The sequence below is a fragment of the Fistularia commersonii genome, chromosome 15 (assembly GCF_037954325.1).
Source record: "Fistularia commersonii isolate RoL2024-O1a breed Wild chromosome 15, RoL_Fcom_v1.0, whole genome shotgun sequence".
In the NCBI taxonomy this organism is placed as follows: domain Eukaryota; kingdom Metazoa; phylum Chordata; class Actinopteri; order Syngnathiformes; family Fistulariidae; genus Fistularia; species Fistularia commersonii.
Genome location: NC_141298.1, coordinates 12,649,421 through 12,664,995, shown reverse-complemented (window position 1 = coordinate 12,664,995; position 15,575 = coordinate 12,649,421). Strand labels below are relative to the sequence as shown.

The following is a 15,575-nucleotide window of genomic DNA, read 5'->3' as shown; positions in this document are numbered from 1 at the left end:
CACGTTCACTGCCTTCTATCTGGAAACGTTCGGGTTGAAAGTTTTTCCTCTCTGTCCACATGATGGACGTTTATGGCACGACGTTTCCTCGGGGAAATTTTATTTCTCTCATCCAAAATAGTTTCGTCCATCGGACGCGCGCGTGCAGTACTCCACGCTGCTGATTGGCTCCTCCGGTCCGCGCGTGCTGATGACGCCGTGTGACGTAAAGGGCGCCCGGCCCCCTCGACTTCCGGGTTCCGAGAGTCGCAGGACGAGCGAGATTCCTCGAGATTTGGATCCCCGCGGTTCGCAGGTAGGCGAGAAGAACGGAGCTCCGGTTCACGGTTCAGAGGAACCGGGACTTCTTACACCTACTGGAGGAGCGCTTCCTCCTCCGGGTTTGGTGGCTAGAAGAAGATCCTGGTCCTTCAGCGCCGCCTGAAATCACACTCTAATTGTTGTTGTTGTTGTTGTGGCGCTGAAGCCCTTTTGTATCTGGGCTGAGGAAGAGTTTCCAGAACCTTCTGGTCCTGACCGGAGCAGCTTGGTGTGGTCCTGTGGCTCCTCTGCAAGCTTCCAGCTAAGGAAGTATACTGAGATGCTGCTCTCAGGGAATACACAGGGACTTTTCTTCTGGTTCCAACTCTGTAGAACATTCTGGTTGCTTCTTGACATCTCCAGTCTCTGCTGGTTCTTCATCCAGCTGCAGAGTCCTCAGTGAGCTGTTGAGTATTGATGTGTGTGTGTGTGTGTGTGTGTGTGTGTGTGTGTGTGTGTGTCCTCTCAATGTTCCCTTCGCTCGGAGGCCGCGGTCACCTGACTCATCAATGGGCAGCTGGACGCCGTGGTGTGAGGAAACTTCTCCTGCCCTTTCCTGTCTCCTGACAAAGTGAAAGTTTAGGTCCACTTCCTGCCCCTGGTCCTGAAGGTCCAGGTCTTTTGTTTTCTATTGTCGAATAAAGGTGGAAATACTTGGAGGTCTGAAGGTCAGTGGCAGCGAATGAAGTCCTGATGATGTGGTTGAAGTGTGGATGAAGCAGCTTCACCAGGTCCTTCTGACCTCCACCACACCCCTTGACAGAGGCTTCACCGGTTCCATCGAGCGATGGAACCAGCTGAGGGACAAGAAACCCAAGAACAACACCCAACCTGTGAGGGACATCCAGGTGTTCCCTGAACCTTCCAGACATAGAAGCAGACGTGGGTGGAGAAGCAGACACCAGGCTTTTATTTTGAAAGGACTTACAGCAACATGTCTCCTGTTTGTGTGTGTGTGTGTGTGTGTGTGTGTGTGTGTGTGTGTGTGTGTGTGTGTGTGTGATGCATCACTGTCCAGAGTTCAGCAGTTCCCCCGCCAGTTTGTTTGTGGGTGGAGAACCTGCCTGTTCTACTAGAAGAAGGAGAGATGTTTGTGTGCTGGCTGTGGTCCATGGAGATGTTCTGGTCACTTCTCACTGTGCTGCTCTGTGATAGCGTTGGTTGGTCAGGAGGTTTCGAAAGATGCATCTCCTGGACCAGGATGGGTGCGAGGCATCTTCTCAATGTCTGTAGTCCACCGCGAGCTCCTGCGTCTTCTCGGTGTTGAGGGTCAGGTTCTTGTCTCCGCACCAGCTGTTCCACCTCTCTGCCGGACTGAAGGCCCGGAGGACTTGTCTTCTGACCGGTGCTGTCCTGGTTGTTTTCCAGCTCGGAGAACATGTCGGACTGGGATTTGGACTTCGAGGAGATGATGGAAGCAGCTGATGTGAGTTTATAACTTCTTGTCTGCTGAGCGTTTGTCTTCACTGCTAGTAAACCATCTTTCTTCTCAGGACGACTTTGGGGTCCGCAGAAGACCCAGCACCAACGCCCTGTCGCTGTCAGGTGAGTTTGAAGGAACAGAGGTTCAACCCACAGAGAGAAGACCAGGTGGAGGTCCTCAGGTAGACTGCTGACATCTGCCAGAAGACTCCTTCTCCTCCTCCTCCTCCTTCTTCTCCTTCTCTTTATCCTCTTTGACGGAGAATCTTCTCAGAGTGGATCAGGTTCCTTCTGGTCCAGGTGAGCCCACCTCCTCCTGCTCCTTTCAGAGTGGATCAAGATGCCTGAGGAGGTAAAGAGGGCAGCAACGCAGAGGATGAAGATCTGCAGATTTTGGCTGCCCCTGCTGCTGCAGCGGGAGGGACTCAGGCTGGCATCCTCCTGGGACGAACACCTGGGGATCCTGGACCCAAAGTATGTGTGTGTGTGTGTGTGTGTGTGTGTGTGTGTGTTTGTACACATGTGTGTACACGCACGCCGTCTCCATGTGTATGCTCTGCGTGCCTCCACAGCGAAGCTGCCAGTCTGAAAGTGCTGGACAAGATAGAAACCCTGGAGGCCATTCTGCGAGCCGCGGAGAAAGGAATTGTACGTCTTCCCCACTTCCCCACCTGTTGTTGGTGTGTGTGCGTGTGTGTGTGTGTGTGTGTGTGTGTGTGTGTGTGTGTGTGTGATGGTCATCTTTTTTTTTTCCTGCAGATGCGGGAGGATCTAGCCTGGGAGATCTTCTTGATCGCTAAGCAGCTGAACTCTGTGAGTCTGAGGTCTGCAGACATGGAGGGAAGGTCCTCCTGCTCTGGAACACAACCCTGAGCACTGATGTGTGTGTGTGTGTGTGTGTGTGTGTGTGTGTGTCAGCCCTGCCCAGAGGTTCTCATACATGCCATACATTGGCTGAGAAGAACAGGAGAACCCAGCATTTGCTTTCATGGGGATGAGCTCAGAGAACTGTGCAGCTTCTTCCCTGTCCTGATCTGTGTCTTCATGGAGTGTGAGAAACACACACACACACACACACACACACACACACAAACAACAACCATAATCATCTGATAGTCTCTCATCTTCAGCATCCACCATGGTACTGTTCTAGCTGCTCTCCAAAGTCAGGGATTTGCAGGGTTTGGGGGTTCCAAGGTAGACTTCTCTCCTCAAAGCATCATCTCAGCCCGACCCTTTCCTTGCAGTCAGTCTGTTCATCCATAACATGGGGCTTGACAAACAGAAGATGATTGAGCTCCTGAACACCCCGCAACCCACCGCTGTCATCCAGGTAGGACACACCTCCTCTTCCTAGGAGGATCTTCAATCTCAGGCAGGACTCAAACCCTCCAGAGAGCCGGGGGAACCTGAACACCCTCCCAGAAGCAGCTCCTCTGCTGGTTCTACTGGTCCTCCTGGAGAGGAGGAGGCTTCCCTGCAAACAGATGTTCTCTCTCCATTTTTCCATTTGAAGTTCCTCCTGGAAAGATGACCGTTTCATTGATTGATCCATTGTGTTTGGGTTTGAAAAATATGGTCCGGATGGAAGCTTCTAAGGGAAATTTGACGAGTAGAACCTGGAGAAGCCGGAGGGAACCTGATGAGCGAAGCCCCAACCATGACTGCTCTATCCTCCCGTCATTCAGGAAAGTGAAGAAAAGAAGAGGAGAGGAAACAAGAAGTTCCAGGGACACGAGTACCAAGAAGCCATCAAATTTTATTCTGAAGCCATTAAAGTGTAGTAAGTAAACTTGCTGTGAGTACACTAGAGTATACTGGAGTACAGTGTAGTACAGTGCAGTAAAGTGGATGACATGGAGATACATGGAAGTGGTGAGATGCAGTGAGTTCCAGAGGGCCTGAAGACCCATCGGAGGTTGAGGGCTCTGGATGAAGGAACGCATTGTTGTGCAGAACATTCCTCCACTACTTGGAGTTGTTTCTTCTGTGGTGGCTTAGGTTAGGTTTGGTTCCGTCACTTAGATGTTTCTCCTCCGTTCCAGCCCTGAGAACTACATCGTCTATGGAAACAGAGCCCTGTGTTTCATCCGCTGTAAGAAGTACCTGTAAGTACCTGGTCTGAGAAGGTCCCGTTTGTATGTCTGTGTGAAGGTTCAAGTCACAGATGCTCAGTAGGTTCCTGACTTGAGAAGAAGGAGCTGAGACCCAGCAGATGTTTGAGGAGGTTCTCTGCCTGCAAATGTTCTTGGTTCTGGAGGTGCTTTGACCCAAACATCTCTGTGCTCCACAGAAACGCTGTCATCGACGGGAAATTTGCCACTCTGATTGAGCCTTGCTGGGCCAAGGTACCGTCCAGGGGGTCTGAGGGGTGTGTGTGTGTGTGTGTGTGTGTGTGTGTGTGTGTGTGTGTGTGTGTGTGTGTGTGTGTGTGTGTGTGTGTGTGTGTGTGTGTGTGTGTGTGTGTGTGTGTGTGTGTGTGTGTGTGTGTGACCCTCCCGCCTGCCGGTCGCTGAGGGACCTTCTCTGCTCTCAGGGTCACTACCGCTTCTGCGAGGCCTTGTTCCTCCTGGGAGAGACCAGGAAGGCAGTGGAGGCCAACAGCCGGGCCCAGAAGCTGTGCAGGGGCGACCCTGATGGCATCAGGGACCTGGAGAACCAGGGCCACAGGTTCATCTCCAAAATGGAGGAGGCCAAAGGTGAACCTTTACCCCGTCGGCATCCGTCATGGGCATTTAGAACTTCCTTATGACTGACACTGGTTTCTCCTCCCAACAGGACCGTCGGCGTCGGTCTCCTCCAGGTCGGAGATGCCCAGCAGGTCCGGTTCCGCCGTGGAGTCCCAGGTACGGAACACCCCGCCGAGCCTCCACGACCAAACCCCAGTTCTTCCCCCGAAGAAGCCCACTTCTCATGCACACCCTCACCGCTGACACCCAGCACCTGCCCTGCAGAAGCACGTGACCCGGACGTCCCAGGCTCGTCCGATCTTTGGACTGAATCCCAGAGCGGGATCATCTCAGGCTCTGAGATGATCCATGTTTTCTGTTAGCTTCAGCGGCTCCATAGTAGCATGCTAACAGCATAGCTATGAGCTGGTGGTCACCGTGGTAACCAGATGTGATGAGACACCGGTCTCTTTGGGGTGCCTGATGGACGCTGTGTCTCCTGCGTGTGCAGACCCTGGGGTGGAACGTGGACCGCCAGGAGCTTCAGGACCAAGCTGGTGGACCTGCTGGAACCCTGGAGCCCCTCCAGACCTCAGCCGCGTTTTCCACTGCCTCTCCAGCCAGAAGAAAAGGCGCGGCGCAGGCGCCGCCAGCCGAGGAGCAGAGTCCTTCTGCTCGGAGGAAGGGGAGGAACAGACCTCCTCAGCCCCAGGAGGCGGCCTCTCCGCCGAGGTCCGTCCGGGGGAGCGTCCGCGGACCCTTGCAGACCCAGGAGATGCTGGAGGCGCAGAGGGAGCTGAGGTCCTCGGTGGAGGACGCCCACACCGCTCTGAGTGACCGCCGCGCACGCTACGCAGAGCGGGCCTTCAGCCGGGCACTGGAGCTGGTGGACGGACGCATGCACGTGAGCAAGGAGAACCTTCCTCTGCTAAGCTTTCAGGACCACGGCCTCATGACAACACCTGGCCTGTGTCTGCAGGACCTGGGCCTGTCTGATCTGGACCAGCAGCTGCTGCTCTTTGGACGGGCCGCCGCCCTCACTGACATAGGCCTGCCCGAGGTACAGCACACACACACACACACACACACACACACACACACACACACACACACACACTTTAACTCCACTCATTTATATAGGCATGTCTGGAATTCCGGGAGCTCGTTGTCCACGTTCTGGGGATCATCATAGCTGTGCTAATAGCATTAACCGAAACCCATCCACAATTGTGATTATTAGTGTAATAACTGGAGAATAATAACTAATTAGAGGTTAGGTAAAGTGTATTTATCTCAAAATGTCAGTCTTTACCATTAATGATATTTTAGATGATTACGGTGAGACCCTGTCATACTAAACACCAGGAAACTCCTCTTTAAAATATCATATTTATATTTCTTTATATTATTGTGTCAAATTACTTAACAACCCAATCTGTGTGTGTGTGGTTGTGTGTGTGTGTTAAATGATTGCAAAAATAGTGGTGGTTGTAGTCCATAGGCTACCACCTGGTGTGACCACGTGACTGCGGCCTGCAGGCACAGAGGAGTGAATGGGGTGCGATAAGATTATGTCCTGGGCAAACGTACCTGGAGGTGCGTTGGTGTTAGCAAAAGAAAGTTTGATCGCTAACAACAGTGAAAGCATGGGAATGCAGTGATTGGCCAGAGTATGATCGGAGAGCAGCACTTACACACACCCAGAGCAGCGATCGGTGGCTCCTGCTTGCCCAGATCCTGATACTAGCCTCAATCAGCTGATCAGTGACAGGACGTTCCAGAAGGACCGTTTCCTGACGTTCATGTTGGTCGGCGTGTTAGCACGTGTGGCTAACGAGGACCTCGCCGGCAGAAGTGAGGTGTCCTCTGGATGAATCGCTTGGGACCTGAGATGGTCGGGGATCTGGAACCACGGTCGTCCCTTGAAGGTCTTCGAGTGTAGTCTGCAGGACCAGGAGTCGGGCCGGGACGCGGAGCTTGGAACTACGGTCAGGGTTGACGGGGAAATTAGGTTTTGCGTCTGTATACAGCTTCTTCATGTGTACCAGAAAGCAGCCATCAGCGTACTGCTTGGTGGTGTCACAGTGTGGACCTCCACTGGACCTCCGGCTGGTCCAATGGAGAGGCAGCTGGGACGAAACCTTCCTGGAGTAGATGGGGACTCCTCCCATCAGTCACCTCTGGAATGTGCACCAGGGTCGGGGAGGATGGGTTGACTGCAGCGTCCTGGGTGCATCTTCAGAACAAAGGTTCTGATCTCCTGTGTGTTCCACACGTGGTGGTTGAGGAACACAAATAGTCTGTATTGAGGCACAACACACCCACTGCAGGAGAAGGTTGGACTTGGACCATCTTGTCTCTAGTCCAAAGTCCACACAGGTAAAACAACAATAAAGGTGTTCCATGATTCCTCCTGGTCGTACAGGAGCTGGGAAAAGCCCGGAGGCTCCTGGAGAAGATCCGCTCCTTCCAGGAACGTCTCCTGGAGTACCTGGTGTGCTACGCCCTGGGGAGAACCTACCTAAAGGAGAACAGGTTAAGCCTGGCCCTCACCTTTTGTCTGCAACCTGTCAGACCTCAGTGCTCACCTCTTGCTTGCTCCTCCTCCTCTAGGTTCAGCCTGGCCCTGCAGCATTTCTCCGACGCCCTGCAGATGGTGAAGAACCAGATCACGCCGGGTAAACTCACCTGGCCTCTGACCAAGGAGGTTGTCCCGGAAACACAGACGGAGCGGTTTAAGGTATGTGCGAACCCCCTGAGCACTCGTTATTCTTGAATGTTCTTCTGTCCGGTGAAGGACAGAGTGTGACGCCGGTCCACATAGCCGGGCTATGTGGAGGATCAGCCAGAGGACGTTCCTTCTAGTCTGTGTTTTTTCACTTCTGACGAAGTGAAAGTGAAAGTGAAAGTATCTCCTGCGCAGGAAGAGTCGGGGTTAGGTTCTCTGCCGTTTGAGTCCTGTGAACAGAAGGACCATGACGATACACTGTTGAGATGTTTGGCTGAGCAGTCCCGGGCGCTCCTTACTCTCACCTCTGGCTCCTCCGCCCGCAGGAGATGTTGGAAGATGCCATGAAGCTCTGCCGGTTCCCTCCGCGACCCGACGCCACCTGCCGGCTGGAGAAGTGCCTGGATCCTCACAAACCCCAGATGTTCTTCACGGACCCCGATTTCAAGGTAGGCGCGATGGGCCTCGGTGGGGCCTCGGCCAGGAAGCGGTATCTGACCCCGGTTCTGGGTGCAGGGCTTTGTCCAGGTCAGCTGCTGCCAGAAGTGCGTGGTGGAGTATCACGTACACTGCTGGAAGATGCTGAAGACCATCACCGGAGACAGGAACGAGAAGGTAGGTGTTTTGACAGCGTGTGGACTCTCCGGTGCTCCGGCCTCATCGCCTCTGTGCCGCAGGACCTCCTCCACACCCCCTGTCTGACCCCGGACTGCCAGGGGCAGATCCGCAGCATCCAGATCTTCAGTTCCACAGGGCTGCTGAAGTCCAGCCAAACCTCGGACGCCAAACCTCGGACGTCCAAGAAGCCCAGAGCCAATCAGAGGAGCTCAAGGTGAGGGCCGATGCTTCCTGGTCCAACTGCAACAATGTAGGGTGTAGGTCCTTCTGGACCGAGGTCCATGACAGGTTTGTAGCCCAGATCGAGCATCTCCTGGGTGGCGTGTATCTCCAAGCAGGAACGGTGTCTGGGATGGAATCTGAGCTACCCATGGCCGTTTTGTGAGGGAGGTGGCACCTGAGACCCTCAAAATGGCTTGGAGATGTGCCTTCAGTTCACTCAGAGTCCTGGTGGAGAAGAGACATGGGCTTCCAAAGAAGCGCAGTATGCTTTAACGTGCCAGAAGGACGGAGGTTCCTCTAACCTCGGCCTGAAGTTCAGGGTTGTAGGTCTGTTGGCTCACGCTGGGACTTCTCAGAGAAGAAGGCAAAGCTGTGTCTTCAAGGCTTCCAACATCTGATCGGAGTCCTGCTGTCTCTTCTCAGCCGTGAGAAGGTCCACATAGGCTCACTATTGACTGCTGCGCCATCATCCAGGACATGCCTGGGAGAAGTTGCAGAGGTTCCTCTCAGAGCTGCGCTTTAATGGAGAAGGCTTTGCATCAAGTCCACAAGGAACTCAGAGTTCATCAATTGGTGGGATCATCAAGCTTAGTAAGATCCATCCTGCCCTCTCCTCCGCTACTCTCCCCCAGAAGGCTCTCCAGGACTGTTCCCCTGCTGACCACCATCCTTTGGATCCGATGGACTTTATGACGGACATCACGCGGTCAGACCTGAAGCACCTGCATCTGTTGCTGGACAATGTGAAACGAGTTACCAGTCTTCTCTTTCCTCATTGCTCAAGTGCTCCAGTCCCTTCTTCCTCCCCACCATCCATAGTGCACCATCTCTAGGTTGTCCCCTATGATGACTTCCTCCTCTCCACAAAGTGACAGACGTTCCCCTGGAGATATGGACCTCTTTGGTTCAGTTCGAAGTGTTTTAGGAGATGCGATCCAAGCGTGTGATCCAGCTCTTAGGATGTTGTACCCTGTGGTTTCAGTCAGAAGAAGTCGGAGCCAAAGAAACAGCAGCAGTTCAGGAAGAAGCAGCGCAGGAACTCAGCTGAAGATAAAGTGGCAGTCAGGGAGCAGGATGTGGTGCCCAGGCCGGAGACGGAGGCCCAGAAGCTTCAGAAAGGTATCTGCTCACACTTGGGGAACCTTCTGAAGTCCTTGTGAAACTGATGGACAACCGTCTTTGTCATGAGCCTTGCTGGGTCTTCTAGATGTAAGAAAACGTTCTCCTTGCCCCTTTTTCATCCTGCAGCCTGGCTACTGTACAAGGACCAGGTTCTGCTGCAGATCAGCCAGAACCTGGAGCTGCTGCGGCAGGAGCCAGGCCTCCAGCTGCAGACCCTGGCGGGCGGCCTGCAGCCCTGGCTTGAGCTGGATGTGTCCAGGGGGAACCATCTGGCCAGGAGGCTCCTCACCTGGCAGGAGGAGAAGCTGGAACCCGCTTCGGCTATCGAGCTTCTGCTGGAGCGCAGGAACCGCGTCTGGGCCCGGGTCCTGGTCCAGGAGCTGTCCGGCTGCCTGGAGATCAGCTCCGGGCTGAGGAGCTGGGCCAGCTGGCTGGATCACGCAGGTCTGAAGGTCTTCTACGCGAGTTCAGTGTTTGAGCCAATGAACCACAGGGCGGTGGTCAGGTGGACCAGAAAACACAGGAAGCTGTGGTAGTCTTCGGTAGAAGCAGCGCCCCCTCGTGGCCGCGCTGGTCTATGTAGAGTAACTCACCTGCTGCTGTCCTTCAGGTCTGGCAGCAGCCAGCACCTTCTTGGAGAGACACCTGAGCCGCCTGCAGCAGCTGGACCTGAGCATTCCCCTGAGGTTCTCCCCAATGCAGGAGGTGGTCTCCAGGCTGGAGAAGGGGCCCGAGGCTCCGAGCAGGGAGGTCCTGGTCCACGGCCTGAGGCTGGCTCCGCCGCGGGACGTCCGGCTTTTCATCTGGACCCTTGAGGAGCACAGAGACCTCTACGACTCCTGTCACACCATCCTGGACGAGTACTTTGATAGCCTGGGTAAGAGCAATTCCTCCAGTGGAGAATATCTCCGTGGATCGAGGCCTCTCAGACATCATCCTTTGACTTCTGTCGCTGCAGATGGACCTTGTTTGGTTTCGAAGAAATCTGTTGGAAATGAAGATGTAAGTCCAGGATGAGGAGCACCATCTCAGTGCTCGGTGGGGGTAGAACTTCTCTGACAAATGCTGCTGTGTCCTTTCACTCCAGAACCTCCCCGTGGAGAAGAGGGGTCGAAGCTCCAGAAGAAAACTCAAGGAGCGCAAGGTCAGGGTTGAGGAGCTTCCTCTGGAATGAGGAGGATCATTTGGCCGAGCTCCATCTCACCCAGACCCTCCTCTCTGCTCCTCAGGCGCCATTCTTCTACCCTGCTCCCCCCATGTTCCCCACCCCAGAAGACCTGTACTACGACTTCTTTGAAGACTCTTTGTAAGTGTTGTCCCGGAGGTCCGTCTCTGCGGCGTAGAGGTCTCCGTGACGTCAATGTCTGTTGACAGGTTCCACAACCAAGAGGAACCGTTCAGTGTCCCACCGCACCTCCAGGAGCAGGTGGCCCGGTTTGAGCAGGAACTCCAGAGCCGCTCCTCTCACTTCAAGAAGATGCTGGACAACAACCCCGACCCCACCAGGGAGTCCCTGTATGAGTGAGTTCAGCCTGGTTCCTGCCTGGATTCTCTCCAGGTTCTCCTTTTTGTTCTCTCCGTGCTCTCCTACATGGCTTCTCTGCAGGTTTTCCTGTCCAGGTACTCTGCAGGTTCTCCTTCCTGGTTTCTTTCCATGTTCTCCTTGCCAGATTCTCTCCATGTTCTCCTTCCTGGGTTCTCTCCAGGTTCTCCTCCCTGGATTCTCTCTCGGCTCTCCTGTCCAGATACTTTCCATGTTCTCCTTCCTGGGTTCTCTCCAGGTTCTTCCTCCTACAGCCTAGTGGGTCAGCAGGTTCACAGAAGACTCAGTTGCCCGTTGTTGTGAATGAGAAGGTGAAGGTTGGATGTCTGTGATTGACAACCGCTGTGATTGGCTCACAAACACCGAGAACTCATCTCTTTCAAACGTCCTCATGCCCCTCTAAGACGTTAAATGAGGTCCATGTGCTTGTGTTGCAGTTACTTTGCCCAGATCCTGGAGGAGCACGGTCCCCTGGAGGTGGACGACCCCCTCTTAGTGGGCGAGGTGCAGTTCTTCCCTGTGGAGGCTCTGCAGAAGATCCAGGAAGCAGGAAGTCTGGAGTCTTTTCTTCTGCAGTCCCTTCGGTTCATCAAGAGGGGCTCATACATGGGTATGGCGTGTCAAGCTGTCCTCCTGCAGGAGATGGAACAGGGAGCCCCCCTGGACCACCTGGACGAGCAGAACCTTCCGGAAAACTTAGACGAGCAGGACTTCCTGTCGGAGTTATTGTCGGCTAGCAGAATCAGCTCCTCTGGGGGTTTTAAGGAGGCGTCCTCATCTCAGATGTTCCAACCAAACCTTTATTCGATAGTCTCCACACCTTCACTGCCCCCTGCCCCTACCTTTATACCTGAGGACCCCGGGGGCCTGGAGCCTCCTCCCGCTGAGGAGCACCAGGACCTTCTTCTGGGGAAACCAACTGCTCAGGTGGACGAGAAACTGCCTAGAAACAGCCTACATCAGCCAGACCCGTGTGTGTGTGTGTGTGTGTGTGTGTAACCTCGGTGTGTGTGTATTAGGACCTGGTGAGGACAGTTGCAGTGAACACGGAGCCTCAGCAGCCTAACAAGAGCTTCCATGTGAGTGAACCTCCATCTTAAAGGTCCTTCCATGGAGACCTTAGAGAGAAATTTGGATCTCCAAACATGGTACGATCCACTCTGTGTGTGTGTGTGTGTGTGTGTGTGTGTGTGTGTGTGTGTGTGTGTGTGTGTGTGTGTCACCCTGGACCTCTTTTCAGGGTGACCTCATCAGGATGGAGAAGCAGAACCATCATCTGGCGGAGCAGATTGCTCAGATGCTCAGAAGGGAGGACGTGGAGGAGAAGCAGAGGGTCGTGTCCTTGCTGGAGGACGAAGTCCAGCAGGTCACTGCCAACATCCAGGTAGGTTCCTGCTGGAGAACTTGAGTTGGGGTTGTGGACTGGGGCCGCCCACTCATTGTCTGGTCTGTCCATCTTCCAGGTGACCAACAAGGAACTGCTCCTGTTCCAGCAGAAGCTTGAGCAGGAGACCAAGAAGGACCAGAAGGAGAAGAAGGCCAACCAGGAGGAGCTGAAGTCACTGAAGCGGGAGATTGAAGGGCTGCAGGAGGAGAACAGGAGGTAGCTCGTGCTGCTCTTCATGGTGCCTCAGGAGGAAGACGGAGCTCTCACGGTCTTGTCTGATCCACGCAGCTTAACCCGGAGCGTCCGAGTGAAGAAGGACAGCCACAATGAAAAACTGATGGAGTCCTTGGACCTCAGGTAGGAGGACGGAGGAGCAACATCTGCTGACATCTCCAGGTCTGACCTTCACCCGTATTTCCCGTCCTCAAGCAACCATTCAGCAGCTGAGAAGATGAGCCTGGAGGACCAGATCCAGCTAGGTGAAACAGAGAAGACCAGTTGGACCCAGAGGAGCCTCGCTGCCCAGGTGGGTTCTGACCTTTGGAGGAGCTTCTCCAACTAGAATGTTCTCTTCCACGAGATCTTCATCCGTCATCCTTCATCCAAGCTGAATAGGAAGGTAGTTTGGTCCAGCAGGAGAACAGAGGAACCAGAGACATGGAGGAGGAACCAGAGATAGGAAGGAGGAACAAGGAAGTAGAAGCAGAGACAGCAGGTTGGCTGCTTTTGACAAGCGGTGCTTTTATGGACGTGTCTCCAGACATTTCCTCTCCTTTCCAATGACATCAGTGTTTCTAGAAACATCTGGACTTTAGAACAACAGCAGGCCCCGATCTCCTGGGCCTGCACCTCCACCCTTGGTAGTGGACAAAGGTCAGAGCCCATCTCCATCTGGAGAACCTGTTGGAGAACCTGCTTTCACACTTGTGTCGCTCTGCTTGGGTTCCACTTCCAGGTGTCCATCATGGAGAACAACCACCGCCGCCATCTGATTAGCATCTACCGAGAACTGAGCATCACCAGAGCTCTGCTGGCCAGACTGGAGGAGCTGAGTCTCAGGTAAGGATGCTCCTCTGGTTCCTCCATTCTGAGGAGAACGTCACCATGTCCTGGAGCTCTAACTTGGTCCTCGGCCGTCCCAGGCTCCCGTCCCAGGACTTGGAGACGACCACGAGTAGATGCCGAGGGAACGTCCAAGAGCTGGAGAGGGAGATCTCCACTGCTGAGGTAGGTTCTGGAGAGGTTCCCGAGAGGCCGCTGACAGGAACCTCCTTGGAATCCAAAAGGACCAGTAGAAAGTGAGATGGGGAGGGGGCGGGGCTTCTGTGGGAGGGGGCGGGGCTTCTGTGGGAGAGGATTTGTCACTGAAGCAAAGGTGGCTGGTTGTATTCCCGAATTCCTCCAGCCTTTGACCATCTCACTGATCAGGTTGGTCCTTCAGGGTGCACGTTGAAGATGGACATCCTCCAGTGGTTCATAAAGGAGATGTTAATATCTTTGGATTCAGAGGTTCTACCTTGGGTCGTGACAGACGTTCTGGTGATACCATCTGTCCGCAGGCCCAGTTCCAGCAGCAGATGGATTATGTCAAGAACGGCAGAAGTTTCAGTGAGATGCCACCAGTTGAAGACCCCCAGCTGCCAGAACCTCCACAAGTAAGAGGAACCAGAACCTGAATCGTTCTTCCGGACCTGGTTGCGAGTTGGTTTTCCTGTCTGACACTACCTGATGGACCACGTGGTCACGTCCCAGAGGAGAAACAGACCCTCCAAGAAACTAACTGGGTTTATCTGCACAAACACGTCCTATGACTCGTCTCTGCTGCTGGTCTGGAACCTGAACTGAAGGTTCTCAGGGTTCCTCAGATGGAGATACATCACAGAACCTCAGTGATGTTTCTCCTGCTAGAGCTAGCAGTTGTCCAGGATACGCAGATAGTCTCCAGGTCAGGTCACAGACATGTCTCCACCCATCAGGTCCTGCCCCCCCAAAGTGCCCGGCCTCCACCCGCCCTCGTGGAACCTTCTCGCTCCACCGTGTTCCAGATGGCCGTGGAACAACTGGCCCAGATCTTACCACAGTATCCCAGGTGAGAATCTGATGCCACCTGGTAGGAGTTCGTACCTCCAGCTGGCCACCAACCACCAACACTTGGGTCCAGGCGGGTTCCTCTGGTCTGGGTGTCTTCCAGAAGAGGGTACTGCTCTAGGAGGAGACCTCCGAGCTCATCTCCTCCTCTGTGTCCTCAGGTCCATCTTCAGCAGGTTCATTGCAGAGCTGCGTTCTTCCTCTGGGGCGAGCCTCAGCGGCATGACGGTGGAGGATGTGGTGAGCGGAACGATGCAGCTCATCCTGGACTATCAGGTATCAGAAGGTTCCACGGGGCCGACCGAACTGTCCGTCGTGGATGGGAGGTGACCTCATCCGGGACCTCTGGACCAGGTTTCGGGTGAGGTCCCCTCAGGTCACGGTCTCATGGTCACCATGTGTTTCCTCTCAGGAGAAGCAAAGATCTCCTGATGGGTCTGACAGCCTGGACCGAGCCCCGTCCCCCGTTTGGCAGAAGCTCACACCCCAAAAGCTCTCCAAGTCCAATGAGGTGAGTCCCTGGTCTGGACCTCAGACCTCCTGAGCAGTCAGACTCCCAGAATGTTCCTCTGAGAAATTATGGTCCAAACTTGACAAAAAAGTCATAACCATGAGACCTACTAGCTAACAATAACCAGTCCACGTCTTCAGACTGAAGGTCCTTCAGGGGAACGTTCTGACTGACGTGACTGGAATGTGAAGCCAGCATGCTAAACACCCCAGGAGCTGATTCCGTGTGTGTGTGTGTGTGTGTGTGTGTGTGTGTGTGTGTGTGTGTGTGTGTGTGTGTGTGTGTGTGTGTGTGCGTGCGTGCGTGCGTGCGTGCGTGCGTGCGTGCGTGCGTGCGTGCGTGCGTGCGTGCGTGCGTGCAGGCACGCGCGCAGCTGTACAAGGACGATACGTGCGCCATCTGCTGTGAGGACATGCTCCAAGAGGACGTCCGTGACCTCAAGTGCGGCCACTGCTTCCACAATAAGGTGAGAGGAACCCGGGCTACATCTGGGAGAACATGGGGGTTCCAGAAGGTTCTCCCCAGGCTGACAAGCTCCTCCTGTGTTCAGTGCATTAAGGAGTGGCTGGAGAAGCAGAGGACCTGCCCCACCTGCAGAGACCATGCTCTCCTGCCAGAGGACTTCCCAGCCCTGACGGGCAGGAGACGCCCCGCCCCCTGACCTGGACACACACACACACACACACACACACACACACACACACACACACACACACACACACACACACACACACACACGGGACATGTTGCTGTAAGTCCTTTCAAAATAAAAGCCTGGTGTCTGCTTCTCCACCCATGTCTGCTTCTATGTCTGGAAGGTTCAGGGAACACCTGGATGTCCTTCACAGGTTGGGAGTTGTTCTTGGGTTTCTTGTCCCTCAGGTGGTTCCATCGCTCGATGGAACCGGTGAAGCCTCTGTCAAGGGGTGTGGTGGAGGTCAGAAGGACCTGGTGAAGCTGCTTCA

At 54.4% G+C, this 15,575-nt stretch overlaps 1 protein-coding gene across 1 annotated transcript; it reads left to right on the top strand.

Annotated features, from left to right (window-relative positions):
- Nucleotides 1-253: 253 nt before the first annotated feature.
- ttc3 (tetratricopeptide repeat domain 3) lies at nt 254-15,402 on the top strand. The gene is made up of 42 exons (XM_086161009.1): nt 254-295; nt 467-699; nt 1,669-1,726; nt 1,794-1,845; nt 2,052-2,196; nt 2,295-2,370; nt 2,482-2,535; nt 2,641-2,773; nt 2,970-3,055; nt 3,411-3,505; nt 3,768-3,830; nt 4,016-4,070; nt 4,259-4,421; nt 4,501-4,568; nt 4,903-5,295; nt 5,371-5,451; nt 6,817-6,926; nt 7,005-7,131; nt 7,446-7,568; nt 7,636-7,734; nt 7,797-7,951; nt 8,942-9,078; nt 9,208-9,525; nt 9,692-9,958; nt 10,040-10,083; nt 10,169-10,225; nt 10,311-10,387; nt 10,456-10,602; nt 11,062-11,551; nt 11,644-11,703; nt 11,865-12,008; nt 12,088-12,227; nt 12,300-12,368; nt 12,441-12,537; nt 12,967-13,070; nt 13,154-13,238; nt 13,571-13,666; nt 13,988-14,100; nt 14,261-14,375; nt 14,512-14,610; nt 14,972-15,076; nt 15,161-15,402. The coding sequence occupies exons 2-42, from the start codon at nt 581-583 to the stop codon at nt 15,269-15,271; spliced, it is 5,130 nt and encodes a 1,709-aa protein (XP_086017135.1). The 5' UTR covers nt 254-295; nt 467-580; the 3' UTR covers nt 15,272-15,402.
- The last annotated feature ends 173 nt before the right edge of the window (nt 15,403-15,575 follow it).

Excerpts from the sequence above, each read along its gene's own strand:
- ttc3 (XM_086161009.1), top strand. The coding sequence starts at position 581 with ATGCTGCTCTCAGGGAATACACAGGGACTTTTCTTCTGGTTCCAACTC. Across the intron at positions 3,056-3,410 it reads AACCCACCGCTGTCATCCAG|GAAAGTGAAGAAAAGAAGAG; the intron begins GTAGGACACACC and ends CCCGTCATTCAG. Across the intron at positions 3,506-3,767 it reads TCTGAAGCCATTAAAGTGTA|CCCTGAGAACTACATCGTCT; the intron begins GTAAGTAAACTT and ends CCTCCGTTCCAG.